Consider the following 15,105-nt stretch of genomic DNA (forward strand, 5'->3'; position numbering starts at 1 on the left):
GTGAAGGAAATGATAATAAAATCAATACACTGGCGAAGTGGACATATAAAACGTCTTGAATCCCTCTTGAATCTCCTATTAGTTGGCAAACGTGAATCGGCACTGTCAGACGTAGCAGCCTATACGTGTACTCCGTACTGTTGTGTGTAAATAGTTACACTCATGTTCTTTCCATCGTCGCCCTCTGCAGCCAAATTGGCGGCTCCGCCTTTTACATCTTTGTACAATGACTGTAGGAGCCGCTAAAACAGAGCCTGGGGTATTTCGACGTACAGTCGTACATACGTGAAAATTGAAGTCCGCAGTTCCGCAATGAAGCTAAAGCATTATTCTCCTGCTTAGTATCGGTATCGTATAGGTCAGACGTCTGAAATTGAAATGTGCTCGCAGGTCAATTTCGTAATGTTTGATGGCGCCGCGGGCCGCAGCACCAATAATGGGGGGAATTCAATGTTTTTCCAGGTAGGCCTTTTTTGACGGGACCTTGCAGACTGACATTCCACACGCATCGTGAAAATCTAATTTATTAATGTGAATTCACGCCTGGCACGAAAAAATCACAGTTTTAAGTGTTTTAATAAAATTGTTGCTGTACTTGGCATAGTTTGTCAAAATAAAATAAAATAATTGTAAACAACATGCAAGAGTACAGATGCATCAGGACATCGTAGAAGCTGTCGCGTAATAATTTTGCAGCTTATAGCGGACATTTGACGTACTACAATTACAGGTATAGAATTTAAAGAATTTTACAAAAATTGATCTGATATCAGAGCATTAGAACAGTGCAGCCAAATCCGGGTTTCTGGCATAGGCCTACTGATAACTAGGCTAAATCGATTGTGACATTACCAAAGTCAAATAAAATCAGTGTTAGATTTGACTTCGAATATATTAGAACAGATCAATAACAACTTGAAGATAATGATTACTGTGCCATAGCAGCATATAATTGGAATCGTCCTTCTCTGATTGTAACGTTTGACGCGACGAGCGCATGTACGCGTACGGGTAACTCTACAGAAGGTCGTGCCCAAGTTCAAATCACGGGTCATATTTTACCATCATAAACAAGTAACATCACGTAATACTTTTGAAAGTGATGTAATAGTGAAGTTTGATGATTAGTTTCAACCTTCTGGAGTAGTTATAGAACGAATTTATTGCTCTCAAATTAAAATAAAAAAATTGCTAGATAAATATTGTCGAATACTTCGAAAACCAAAATGCCGTCGCGGGCCGCGTGCTTGAGACCTCTGGTATAGGCCTACACAAGGACTTCGGTCAGTCTGATCGCATACAACCACAGATAGCAAAGGAGCTCCTAAAGCGGATTCGACCGCGGATGACTGTTGCATTTTTAGGTCACATTTTCGTTAAGCAGCTTTATCGGTACAGTTGTGATGGTTTTGTCTTCATCCTATCCCGACTCCACTGCTGAAGACATTCGAAGATGTTTTGAGAGAGGCGAGCCGGTCACGTTGCAATAGCCTATATATGCATCAGTAAGACCGGGATCGGAACAGCACTTCGTAGCCTTCCATGGTCTTGGCGCCCATATACTAGGATTATCAACCAGCCCCCTCTTACCTACAAGGGCCTTTGACCACATACTGGAAGACTCCTGTTTCTATTCATGACGGGAGGGAGTGTTTTTAGTCTATATAGTCGCGCGAAACATTTTCAAATCCATCGGTGAATTTTGTCAGTGAATTTTTATTCTAGGGTGGTCTCGCTGCAATTAATTACTTTGTTGTATTTTGTTATTTCGTGACCAGCCGCCTGCTTTAGTCACAAGATATTGGAATCGTCCAAACACACCAGACTAAACTAACAGAAAATCTTCTTTCGTGTGACGCACGCGATTCCAAATTGGCATTTCTTCACTGCGCGCATCATATTTTCCTCTGCGGGTGACATTTGTTAGGGCGATCTGTAGTGACTATTCACAGACACTATCATATACAAACTGAGGTGTGTACAGGAAGGCAAAAAGCGAAATCTTTGAATTAGCATTGTGACGGCATTATGTTCGTATTCTTGCGAACCATAACCTTTTTGGGGTTCTCACTATCCCAACTGGGTATGTCTCCTATCGCCGGCTTGTACGATATATCATTGTAACAATAAACCTTCATGCGTGGCGATGTAAGAATGTATTTGATAGCTGTTAGGTATCTATAAACAATTCGTACTAATCTCTACATTTTCTACAACCTGAAGAGGTTAAGACTATTCGTACGCAACAGTTGATTGACTCCAGTCATAGTACGCGTACTGCGGCGCGTAACTAGTTGCGCCCAATTTCTTTCCATGGTCGTCAACTGCAGCGAAATTGATGGCGCCTCCCTCAATTTCTTTATACATGAGTTCCGGAGGAACTGAAACATAAACCGGGGCGTTTTACGGTACACAACTGGAGCCGTGAGAGTTCACTAATTTAACTAAAACAGTATTCGCCCACCTGTCGTCGGCACAGGCACACTTTGGCCATTCTCGTCCACAACCGCAGATGGCAAAGAAACGTCCAATCCCGATTCTTCTTGAGATGACTGTTGGCCGGCCATGTTTTGGTAAAGTTCCTTTCTCGGCACAGTTCCGATGGTGATCTCTTCATCCTCTCTCAAGTCAACGGCACACAATCGAAGATGTCCTTGGAACTGTGAATACATTTTTTGAATGCTGAATCAATTTGAGAATCGAAGAAAGCTCCTAATCCAATTTGTATGTGGGTTAGGAAGATTGGGTGAACGCATCTCACGATTGAAAACGCAGGACACAGACTTGCATCCGAGGCAGCATTGGCGGACAGAAGAAGACCATTCAATTCAACAATAAATTATATATAGTATTTTGCATGTTATATAAAGTAGGATCTCATCCAAAGTAATAGCATCGTTGGCGTATATTAACCATGCTTATGCAGGCAAAATTGGTTGCTTGCGTGAGTTACAACTCAAAATCATTTACTGCGCTTGCTTTGACAGCCAATTAATGGGCAGGAACAGCACTTTGCTTGAACTGGAATTATCATGATTACCAGCAAAAAGTACTTGATATCCAGGCCTTCACAACTGCCTCTCGACGTTGGCGGAACGGGAGGAATTTGAAGTTTTTCGTTCGTCCACGAGATCGTTTTCTTTTTGGGACACTCCTTTCCTTCCATACTACATATAGTGACCCAGCGTATCTGTGACTTTTCAGTGGCGTTATACGTCAATCTTTGCAGCAAAGTTACCGAAGTTGCTTTGACTTTGCTATTGCTGTATATACGAAAGATGATATGATAAATGTAATGAACGTATTGATATAATGTGACGTAGGCTTAACCTTTTGTTTTTCAAAGTGGCGTTTATTGTTACGAATTCCCCGGGAACATATGCCGATCTGTCTGATTGAAATTCTACTTTGATAGGCCCGCTTTTGCAGCACAGGCAGCACAAATACTTTGTTTCTGTTCCGACGGCCGGTTTCTGTAAATAACGTAGGCTTTCTTACACAGTAACTGTAGATATTCTTGTAGCGATGGTGAAATGGCCTATCATGGTCCCGGTGTCCGTAGAACGGACGATCGGAACGTTTGATTGGATGGTCATCTTGTTAGACCAGAGAGAATGGAATGGCTCACGACTTGAACAGGAGTTTATCGAAATCGCATGTAAAGAAACTCAATATAATCAAAACTAGTTCAAAAGGGAATGCACTTCAAGGCTTGCGTCGCCATTTCATGTGACCATTGATTGAAGTACCGACGGCTTTTCTTGGTAAGTATTAAACCAAGACTGCTACAAAGACAGTCATGTTACCCACATTGCATTCCGAACTTGGCTATAGCTATCAATAAATACGACTTTGGTTTGTTTTGTACTTTGGTCAAGAAGCCCGAGACATGGAGATTAACTAATTCACAACGTTGAAGAATTCATATGCGTTATATCAGTCCGATTCGCCGTCGCATGTCATCTTGCATTGCTGGGAAGCGAGTGGCGTTGTGTACTAAGCGACGCCATCACGCCACCAATTGGTTGCTGGCTCGAGTCTCGGCTCTGCCAAGTTTCTATGTTTCTGAGGTTTATCTGGGCTCCTCATCGCCGGCCGATCCCGCTGTTAACAACACATCGTCACCTAAAAGCCCAGAGGAATAGTGAGCCCAGTCCCAAAGTCAGCAGCAGAGATACGGAAGAAGACGCAAGAAAACGAGAGCGGATGAACAGAGCGAGTGCGCGAGCACGAAAAGTCGTCCTCGAGACCGGACACAAAGACAAAACAAAAAGATAACTTTAAGAAATGCATTGCCGTGGCGCAAAAGGCCTGAACACGCGAATAGCTTCATTGTCGTTGTTATGTCATAATAACAATAATAATGTTACATTATAGATAGGTTAGTTATCTATAGTTACATTGCTTACCATAGCATCTGAATAGGTATTCAAGTCGAGAGTCTCAATAACCGTGAATACTTTTCTTGTTTTCGGATCTTTTTTATGTGGCTTTTTGATAGTCGCCCTGATTTCATAGCGGATGTGAGCGATGTGATCTATGAAATTATGAATGAAATAATCCAATGTTATACATGCAGGTTATAAATGTATATTTCAATATTAACATTCTAGTTCAGTGGTTCCCAACGTGGGCGATATCGCCCCCCAGGGGGCGATTTGGCGGTCTAGGGGGGCGAAAATGACGATGGGGGCGACAGGGGGGCGAAAATGGACAAAGGGGGCGACGGGGGGCGAAAATAGCGAAGGGGGCGATAGGGGGGCGATGACGCGTCAAAACGGCTGACCTTTTTTTTTAGTCAACCCACGGAAATTTAGTTACAAAAGTGTGTCAAATTTGACATCAAGCCGAAAATTTGACTTTTTTTTTTAGTCAACCCGCCGGTGATTACAGTTTGTATGCCCAATTTTCGGTACACAAAATTTGGGGGGCGATGATCGGTGTTGAGCTTGAAAAGGGGGCGATGGGTCGAAAGAAATTGGGAACCACTGTTCTAGTTTATCAGTTTATAGTCATGAACCCGTTGTAAGGTTTTCGAGTCCACGGACCTCTGAATTCTAAAATTGACGGTATCCAAATAATTTTGCATAGCCATATTATTATTCATCCAGTGACAGCGCGACAAATGATTGCATCGTAATTACCGAATCCGTGGCTCCAAAATTCGATTATTTCAGTTTTATCATCACCGGCTGAATGACGTTTCATTGCCACATTGCGACACACTGTAAATCATCAATGTACTGCAGACCTCGGCATTGTACGGCCTGTGGGCCAAATCCGGTCCGCGACGCGATTCTGACCGGCCGGTGTGAAGTTGCTTGGAATTGAGATTACAAAACCTTATTTTCTCCGTTAATGTATGGACTAAAACCATAGGCTTTATAACCTGATCCAGAAACTAGTTTTCGGTACGGAATATAAATGAAGAAAAATTGGTCTGGTGTAGCCTACATGACCAGACCATAGTAGTCGACAAACATCATGAATACCGCAAAAACAACAACCAACTAGGGCTCCTTGAAGCCTGTCTATTTATGTGCCGCGATTACGTAACCTGCCTAAACCAGATAAGTCAGCGTATCAATGTCTGCTCGTGATTAGCGGCAATCGTCACCAATAAACGATGTACGAGCACGCCAAAAATGTGAGGAGGTCGCCAGGTTTAAGGTGTTATGATTTGATCAGGGATATCTAGATATCCATGGATTTGCTTAATAAATAGTTAGAAATATTTCATGTTTACCATTGTTTTGAAAAATCACACTGAATTAATATGATTTTTTGTAAATTAATCCTCACGTTCTCATTTCCTAATATTAACACATCCACTTAGCAGTATGTGTTAGCAATGTCATTCACTTCTATAAATTCAGAAACAGAAGTAATGCGCCACAGAATTAACCTTGAGCCCGACCCGTCCACGTATTTTCTGCTTATCATTTGGCTCCCCGGGAAAAATATCCCATCCCTGGTTAAATGTGTTGATTATTCAGATCACAGATGATGAACTGCATGATAGCAAGAGTGTCACAACGAAGTTATAGGAGGACAATTTTACAATTGAAGGCTCACGGAAGCAGTAGGTAATTATTACACGCACTGCGCGCAAATATATTGTCGAACTACAAGTTTTTGATTTGCATTTATGTGAAATCAATTGAATATTGTTGTCTAATACAGTGGTTGTCAACCGCCGGTCCGCGGACCGGTGCCGGTCCGCGACGACATTCCTGCCGGTCCGCAAGGAACATTACAATTTTATACTTTAATTTCAAGATGCAATGTTGAAGGCTTGTCCTTTGATGAAATAAATAAAACATCTAATTTTAAACTGATTGAAAACTTCGTGAGGTAACATTAGGGCTAGAAACATGTTCGATTTGACTTAAAGTACAAGACGTTTCATTTGACGACATGCGAGCGACAAACACAGAACAGATACGAGCTCACTCATCGCTAAGCAGCGCAGTTTGATCATTGGTTTTCGATTCATTTATTTTGTGCAGAACCGTAACTGGGGCACCCCAAACCTCCCAATTGGAGAGGGGCCGAGCTTGAAAAGGGCCAAAAATTATTTCGGAAATGAATATAAATCATAGCGTTTTATTTGAAACTTTTTCCAACATTTTTCAATTTCTTTTCGGGCTTTGCACGATTTATAGTGTCCCTAAATGTCTTGCTTATCAGGTGCCCTTCTCCGAGAAATACGCCTGTTTATAGGCATTTCGGCGTCAGCCATTGCCACACCACGACGTATCCAGCTATCCACACATAATGAAGTTTAGGTTAACATATGGGACTCCGAAATTTGGGCCTAAAATTCGACCGCGAGAAAAGCGCTGTAGTCGGGAATGATCGAAAATTGTCCTCATTGTCGCGATAAGCTACGTAAACTATCTGCTTACGGTGAGTACAATGGATGTGATCACAATTACAGGTGAAAACATCCACCCAAGTGTATAGGGTCTTGGGGCGAAGCCCCCGAAAGTTTGACTTATCGCCCTGTCGGGGCCCCAAGATCAACGTTTTTGGGGGTGGGCTGACGAAGTGCTTTTTCGGCCCGGGTTTGCGGATGGCCAGTATAGCTGCAGTATAATGTGTTTTCTTGCGGCACGCACTGTATTTGAAGTTGCCGGAGTAGCCTGCGTCTGGTGGCAGTGGGCAATGAGCAAGGTAGCACGACAAGGTGCTTGGTTCGACTCCGATACGCTTCTTTTCTTGATATTGTCGGTCGGTATTGAGTTGTCGTGGCCGTTTAAACCGAAGACCTTTGGCGCGAAAGACTGTAAACGACTCTCAGCGGTAGCACGTTTATCCGGACAAGGCAATTTTACCTCGACTTGGCAGACTCACTACCATAAAATCACTTGGATGCCATCATGAATATTATTATATAGCCTACGATCAAACCCCTCCAAATGTCACTCTCTAGCATCATATAATTGCCAAAAACGGTTGCATTCTTAACATTTTGGCTTCATTTCAATTTTGACAGTTCACCGGTCCGCCAGAAAATTTTGGAAATTTTACCGGTCCGCGAGGCAAAAAAGGTTGAGAACCACTGGTCTAATAACTTTAATTTCCAATGACGCCCTCAAACTTTCTCACTGATCCACTGTAACATACCATCAAATAGAAGATGATAATATGGTGACGGTGCGGACTGACGAGCAGTTGACGCAATATATTAGTAACGTCATTATTTTATATCAGTGGCGTAGCACGATTATTGGCATTTTTGTCCTTCGCACAAAGTTTCATCATGTTCAAAATATTGGAGGCGAAGATCAATTTTCCCAAAGAGGTCAATGAATAAAAACAATTCTCTATACCTTCATACGAAGTCGGCAACTTTGCAGGCAGCTGGAAAGAGAAGGGGTATGCGTGCTCGCCTTCATGAAGAGTTTCTTTTTCACCTAGTGAAGTAAAACACAAGCTACGATTATCTTGCATGACTATATAGGCCTGTACGCCCTACATGTGCCTATTTGCTATCCAGACGAACCTTTCTTTCCGAACACGTAAAAACTTTTCTTAAATAAGACTTCTTTTCTGCGATAATGAACATCGACCATCTCAAATTCGCCTTCGTCATTTTGCCGTTGTTCTTTTTCCACCCAATCGACTTCAGCCTCTCCGTGAAATTTTATTTTTATGCCTGTATACAGTGTACAATACAGTGTAATTATATAGTGATTTACTGTAATATTCACAGGATTGGTGCGATCGTTCACGTCCATGTTCGCATGGGTGTCCAACGACGTGAACTGCACAATAGGGGTCTTCAAATATGACTTTTTTTCTCAAATCGTACTGGCTACTTGATAAAATTGTATATGTCTGTAATTTGCTCAGATACGAATGAATACGTTACGCAAAATACATAGCAATCATCAAAAATGACCGGAAAAATTGTGCTGATGACTAAATTCGTGGATCCGCCGTATATACCCTCTAATTAATGCCGGCTATGCACTGCACGGCCTACTAGTCATACCGCGGGTTAGCGACCAGCATTTTCATTGTTCAGAAATCACGCTTCGATGCGGTAACACGTTACTAACCTTTAGTTTCTCCTGGGGATTCCTGATTAACAATCAAATCTCCCGTTACTGATTCTCCAGGAGAATACACAGTCTTGTTTGAGGAAAGTTTAATCTGAAACTCCTTCCGCTTTCCCATTTTGTATACCGATCGACTTATCTATAGCCACTTTTCTGACAGCTTGGACTCAATCGTCTTGCTTTTTGTTGTTAGAGAAGTTACTCTTGACAACTGTTTCATACCTTGACGACGCTGACTAAGCGCACAACAATGGTTGAGGTGTACAATGTCCATGTGCTATTGTTTTGGTATTGTATCGGATGAATGTGAGCTATACCTCTTAATAGGCAGAGGTATTGTCGCATTGTGTGTACGTGCATTCATCCATAATTCCTAAACAGGAGAGTGAACTTTACACAGCGTCAGTTTAAACAACACACTTATAGCGATTTCCTGCATTTTCATTTGGAGTTACAAATGAATGCAGTTTTGCTTGTGCATTACATAGCCTATGGCACGGAATAATTACTTTTGAATTTGCATGTGCAGTGCACGGCACGCGCTCCCATTTCTTCAGATAAGCTAGTATTTTCTCAAAGTTGTTCACTTCTTTGGAATTTTGTCCCCACCCAAAACATTCCCAACTGCCACTCCCAAACTTCCATCGTCACTACGCTTCTGGATTAATACGTCAAGTTATGTGAAATTGTACTGGTAATTTAGATACCTTTCAGAAATTGCAAAGCGAATTTTGAAATGAGAACTTTTCAACAAATTTCTCTTAGATATCCATTGGCAGATGTGTTCTTAAGAGAAGGTTGCGTGATATAGAAAAATACAAATAGTTGCACCAAACTCAGACCTTGTCTACGATTAAAGTATGCAGATACCATTGTACATTAGGGCTGTTCAAAAATAACCTTTTTTCCTAAATCTTGTTGGCTACGTGATTAAATTGTTAGGTTGCCTTAAAAACGACAAACACCAAATTTGAATTCATTCCAACCAATATTTGTGGTTTTCGTAGAGTTTGAAAATTTTGAATTTGCCCAAAAACGCAAAGAAAATATTTTTTCAAATTTTTCTGCCAACCCCATGAAATTGTTGGGCTGTCTTCAAACACTATGCAAAACAAATTTGACTCAATTCCAAGCCGTAGAAGCGGAGTTATTCCCGTATTTCGGTGATAACTATTGGATTATCCACCGATCAAGGATAATCCTAGAATTATCGAATAAAAACTGAAATAACTCCGCTTCTACAGCTTGGAATTGAGTCAAATTTGGTTTGCATAGTTTTTGAAGACAGCCCAACAATTTCATGGGGTTGGCAGAGAAATTTGAAAAAAAAAAAAATTTGCGTTTTTCGGCAAATTCAAAATTTTCAAACTCTACGAAAACCGCGAATATTTGTTGGAATGAATTAAAATTTGGTGTGCGTCATTTTTTAAGGCAACCTAACAATTTAATCAAGTAGCCAACAAGATTAAGGAAAAAAAGGTTATTTTTGAACAGCCCTATTGTACATGCACCGTGAAATGTGTAAATGCTTGAGATCCGTAATTTGACACAACTAACTGGTTCATTATAGGTTGAGCAATATTGTGCACGTCAAGCAAACGGGATCCTGATCAACATCTTCCGGCTTTTAGGGACCGTTTCTTTGATTGAATCACAATGTTTATGACCTGGATTATTCGCCCCTGTCATGTCGTATATGGCTTTTAGTACGCAGTACGCACGTAGGCGTACTTCCGAACTAATAGATGTGTATTCCAACACGAATTTTTCTTCTTGTAGGCTACTATATACATTTATTTGTATGCCGCTGTAGAAAGATAAATAAATATATATTTGATAACATCACAGCCTATACATGCTCCAAATAAAAATCTCAGTTTTACAGATTGAATGTCTGCCTATTAGTAGGTAAATGCGGGTTGGCTCCAATCATAGAATGTATACTGTGGTGCGTAAGTAGTTTCGGCCATTGCTTTTCCATCGTCGTCCTCTGCTGACAAATTTACAGCCCCTCCACTCACTTCTTTATATATGGCTCTCGGAGGAACTGTAACAGACATATCAATATCAGTACATTGTTACCTCGATAAGTTGGCCTTTCTTTGATAAGTTCGAATTTTCCTACAAAATATTTCCTAACCTATCATTGCTTCGGCCGGACGTTGGTTCGCTTGATCGTCTACAACTGCAGATGGCATGGACTCTTGGAATCCGTATTCCTGCATGGATGGCTGCTGGTTAGCCGTGTTTTGATAAAGGTCAATGATCGGTATGGTTCCGATGGTGATTTCTTCGTACTCTCTCAAGTCAACGGCACACATACGAAGGTGTCCTTGAAACTGAAAAAAATATGCAGGACTTGCCAATAACGTGGCCACAGAAAAGCTCTTATACACGGTGTGTATTTTAGCTACTCGCGGAACCGAGCTAGCACTTTTCGGGCGCAAGTCAGCTCATGAAATTTTAAATTACAATAATTAATTTGTTTTCCTTTTGATTTGTATCGATTTGATTTGTATAGGCTAGATATTTTTATTATAAGTCCTGTTAGGCGCAACTTCTATGGGTGACTTTTTAACTACATCGCTGTGTACAGTCAGAAGCTATGAATTATCATGCACTGCCATTTGTAATAGAATCCGATTCTATTCAGGCTTCTGACTACTTGTACAGCGATGTAGTCAAAAAGTCATCCATAGAAGTTTCGCCTAACAGGCGTCCGATAATTTTCGCTTGATGGAGTTGGAGTCAGAGTCGTGAAAACTATAGTGACTGAAGTCGGAGTCGGATTCGTGGAAAAAATACTGACTTGGGTCGGAGTCGGAGTTTGTGAAAATGGCCCTGACTTCGACTCCGACTCCAGCTTTATTATTATGAAAACAATTGCTTTCAAAGGATTTTCAGTAGTATTTTTATGTACCATCAATTACTGTTATTAATATAACGATACAGATCAGGGGCGGCCAACCCGTGGCCCGAAGGCCAAATGTGGCCCGCGAGAAAGTTTTGTGTGGCTTACGAGGTATTTCTCGAAATTAGTTATAACATCAGGTAAAATTGCAAGGGCAGCGAAAATTTGATTAGCCTGACCGCGAAATTTGATGATGACTAAAACATCAGTTCCTAGTTCCGGCGCATTGACGTAACCAGGAGCCAGATACATTGATCGCAGATGTTCGTATATAACCCATGAAGTAGAATATTTCGTACAGATTTATTTGACTTGAAAATTTTCTTAGCACTTCGCATGATTTATTGTCACTCGATTTCTTGCATTTAGCATTGGAGACCCTCCTGAAAATTATAAAGACGCGTAATTTACAGAATTGAATCTATAACTATACTCGCAATTAGGAGATAACGTATCGTCCAACATGCGACTTCGCTTGTGCACTCGCAGCGAGATCGTCGGCGATGAAACATTTGCACAAAATGATAGAGGCATGTTCCCGAAACCGTCGATATTGCTATGTGTAAAATATTTGTAGTGTAGCTGAGCTGCTTGGGTCGAACAACTGATTAAGAAAGACTGAAAGTCCTAGTCCTTGAATACTTGACTAAGTGCATGAAGACTAGACACATGCTTTCATAAATTTTGTTTATGACCAATGCCTGAAAAAATTAGTAAGGTACATCTATGTATTAGTTGCTGACTCACACACAAGACCTACACTTCGATTGTTTTATCTAGATATTAATTATACAGGATTGGATATATGTCATGTTTGAATGATTCATACATATTAGGATATTAGAGAGTCCATGTTATAGAAAATTATAAAATATGAAAAAGGGAAGTTTATTTAGAAAAGCATTCTTTCAAGTTAATTGCATAGTGAATAATTCGAGCTGTGCCACAATGAAACAATTTTGCATGCCATCGTTAATGTTTGCATATGTTTGCATATGTTTAATGGTTATACGATAGTCATTTAACCGTCACTGTGGAATATAATTTTCGAAGTAAATTGGTAACACTGTTGGAGTCGGAGTCCGAGTCGGAGTAGGTATATTGAAAATGTGTGGGGTCGGAGTCGGTGGTACAATTTACCGACTCCACAGACCTGCTGAATCACACAGTATAGTATGGCTACTAATGACACACTTTACCATCAAATAGTATTCAATATCCAGAACTTTACAGGTGGCTTTCAACGTAGGAGGGACGGGCGGGATTTGAAGTTTTTCGTTCGACCAACTGATTGTTTTCTTCTTGGAACATTCTTTTCCCTCAAGATCGCATATTTTGATCCAACGAATCCTGGACTTTCGAGTAGCGCGATATGTTACTTTCTGCATCAAGGATGCCGACGTAGCCTTGACTTTGCTGTTGCTGTGTGCAGATGATAATACGTCCCCGTCAAATTGCGCATATATTAAGTTTACGCGTTACAACCTTTTATTTTTCAAAGTCGCGTTTATTGTTACGAATTCTCCTGGAACATATGCCGACCGATCTGTTTGAAACTCGGCTTTAATTGGCCCACTTTTGCAGCACAAACAGCACAAATGCTTCGTTTCTGTTCCGATGGCGGGCATCTGTGATTTAAATGCACGGATATCGATATCAACAAATATCGTTGTTATGATCTGATCGCTTGGTGATCAGAGTGTTGTCATTTCGAATTATAAGACCCGAGGTCAGAGGTGGTCAAAGTAGTCAAGAAAGCTACTCAAGAAGTAGAAGTAGGAGTAGATGAACGATATTTCGCTGTTTTTAAAATACGATGTTGAGCTATACTTGGCTCAATTTTATAGATCCGCAGCGTTAAACCGCCTGTCAAGAGAGAATTGTCGCAGCGGAGACCAGATAGCAGAATTCAGTCCGAGCGGTCCATAGATTCCCCGTCTCGCCCAAAGTCGAGATCGGGGTTGGAACGGCTAAGATTCAAACATACGCTAAATTTGGTAAAACAGTTTCAATTATTTGCCTTGATGAATCCCGTCAATCATTTTATCCCAGTGACAGTTATGACCCTGACTCTTTGAAAAGACTAAGCAGCAGATAAAATAAAGTGAACTGTACTGAGACCTTATACTTGCCACGGTGCCACGTATATTCGAATACGAACGTAAGTGGTTTTATACATGCTCAGTGCTCACCATAGCATTTGGAACGTTGTTCAAGTCTACGCTTTCAAGAACGGTGAATACTCGTCTCGCTTTAGGATCGATTTTCCAAGGTTTCCTTATGTTCGCCCTGATTTCATATCGAACATGACCAATGTAATCTATAAAATTGCAAGTATAAATTAAACTTAGAAATAGATTTGCACAACCCTTGGTGATACAGCGAAATAAGTGACGTATGCCAAGTGCGTCAAACGTGGCGTTGGGATGTACAAAATAATTCTGTAGCCTACCTTCATACGAAGTCGGTAAATTTCCAGGAAGTTGAAAAGAGAACGGGTACACATGCTCTCCTTGGGAAAGACTTTGTTTTTCGCCTGGTGGAGTGATAAAGAATTTGAGATCATCATCATCATCATCATCATCATCATGATGATCAAAACATATGAACCTATATAACGTACCTTTACGTCCTAATACGTAGACACTGTGATTAAAATATTCCTGCTTTCCGCGGTAATGTACAGTAACGGTGTGCCTATTTTTACCGGATCCTCGTCGCTGTTGTTCCGACCAGTGGACGTAAGCATGTCCATAAAATTGGATTTTTATTCCTGCAAACAGGCCAAGTCAATAGTTCAATATTGTGATTCCCCAGAACTCATGACGCACCGTTGTTTTCGGAAGGTGATTCCAGTCGTACTAATAAATCTCCGGTTATCACATCTCCAGGAGAATACACTGTCTTGTTTGAGGCGAGTCTAATCTGAAATTCTTTTAACTTTCCCATTTTGGATCAGTTCGGGTGGTCGTCTCCGATCAACTCAATCCCCAGCTGCTCGTGTCTGTTGTTGAGCTGGTAGCCCTGGGTATTGTTTGCTTCCACTCCACTTCGCTGCGTTTGGACAATGGATCTAGGACGGATAGGGCCAACAACAAAAGAAGACATTGTTGTGTACATTCGTTTCTCTCGAGAGTGCTGGTCAGTGGTCACTGGTCATGGTCATGGTCATGACCAGGTCATCTTCCATCAAACGCAATGGATCAAGCTGTCGCAATATTTCCACGTAATAGCTTGAGCTGTAGGCTACCCACAGTAAAGTTTCGATACAAAACACACTTTTAAGGCTGTCAGTTGGACTTATGTGAAAACGTCAGGATTTTTCAAGGGTAAATTTACATGCAAGAAGTTGCCTATACTTTAATAAAATATTCTCGTATTCAAGATCGGAACTGCAATTTCTCAGACCATACGCCCCAAACGCTGGTCTTGGGCCCAAGTGGGGTTTTTCAACACAACTTCTGGGACCACAAGAAAAAAAAATCATCGTGGATGTGTGGTCTGTGCTACAGAGTTAAAGACTACACGCCAGTCTGGGTCCTTCTGATATTCTTTAAATCAGGGGTCGGCAACCCCCGGCACACGAGGTGATTTTTCATGGCGCGCCAAATGATTTGACGCGCACGA

At 41.2% G+C, this 15,105-nt stretch overlaps 2 protein-coding genes across 2 annotated transcripts; both read right to left on the reverse strand.

The window, feature by feature from the left end:
* Positions 1-2,137: 2,137 nt before the first annotated feature.
* LOC145444903 (arrestin domain-containing protein 3-like) lies at positions 2,138-8,743 on the reverse strand. Its single transcript, XM_080322965.1, has 8 exons — positions 8,568-8,743; positions 8,009-8,161; positions 7,836-7,919; positions 4,410-4,537; positions 3,331-3,473; positions 3,041-3,263; positions 2,465-2,660; positions 2,138-2,381 (listed from the first exon to the last, which is right to left on the reverse strand). The coding sequence occupies exons 1-8, from the start codon at positions 8,683-8,685 to the stop codon at positions 2,233-2,235; spliced, it is 1,194 nt and encodes a 397-aa protein (XP_080179091.1). The 5' UTR covers positions 8,686-8,743; the 3' UTR covers positions 2,138-2,232.
* A 1,588-nt stretch (positions 8,744-10,331) lies between these two features.
* Positions 10,332-14,538, reverse strand: LOC145444904 (arrestin domain-containing protein 3-like). The gene is made up of 8 exons (XM_080322966.1): positions 14,310-14,538; positions 14,102-14,251; positions 13,931-14,014; positions 13,671-13,798; positions 12,964-13,106; positions 12,678-12,900; positions 10,708-10,906; positions 10,332-10,614 (listed from the first exon to the last, which is right to left on the reverse strand). The coding sequence occupies exons 1-8, from the start codon at positions 14,425-14,427 to the stop codon at positions 10,469-10,471; spliced, it is 1,191 nt and encodes a 396-aa protein (XP_080179092.1). The 5' UTR covers positions 14,428-14,538; the 3' UTR covers positions 10,332-10,468.
* Between the last annotated feature and the right edge of the window lie 567 nt (positions 14,539-15,105).

The sequence above is a fragment of the Botryllus schlosseri genome, chromosome 8 (genome assembly GCF_051294905.1).
Source record: "Botryllus schlosseri isolate E-star chromosome 8, Bs_hap1, whole genome shotgun sequence".
Classification (NCBI taxonomy): domain Eukaryota; kingdom Metazoa; phylum Chordata; class Ascidiacea; order Stolidobranchia; family Styelidae; genus Botryllus; species Botryllus schlosseri.

What these genes read in the sequence shown, in the direction of transcription:
- LOC145444903 (XM_080322965.1), bottom strand. Translation starts at nt 8,685, where the DNA reads ATGGGAAAGCGGAAGGAGTTTCAGATTAAACTTTCCTCAAACAAGACT. An exon ending in ATCCCCAGGAGAAACTAAAG is followed by an intron (nt 8,162 to 8,567) that starts GTTAGTAACGTG and finishes CACTGTATACAG; the next exon opens with GCATAAAAATAAAATTTCAC. An exon ending in TGTGCCTGTGCCGACGACAG is followed by an intron (nt 2,382 to 2,464) that starts GTGGGCGAATAC and finishes TTTATGTTTCAG; the next exon opens with TTCCTCCGGAACTCATGTAT.
- LOC145444904 (XM_080322966.1), bottom strand. Translation starts at nt 14,427, where the DNA reads ATGGGAAAGTTAAAAGAATTTCAGATTAGACTCGCCTCAAACAAGACA. An exon ending in ATCACCTTCCGAAAACAACG is followed by an intron (nt 14,252 to 14,309) that starts GTGCGTCATGAG and finishes GCCTGTTTGCAG; the next exon opens with GAATAAAAATCCAATTTTAT. An exon ending in GCGACTTTGAAAAATAAAAG is followed by an intron (nt 12,901 to 12,963) that starts GTTGTAACGCGT and finishes ATCTGCACACAG; the next exon opens with CAACAGCAAAGTCAAGGCTA.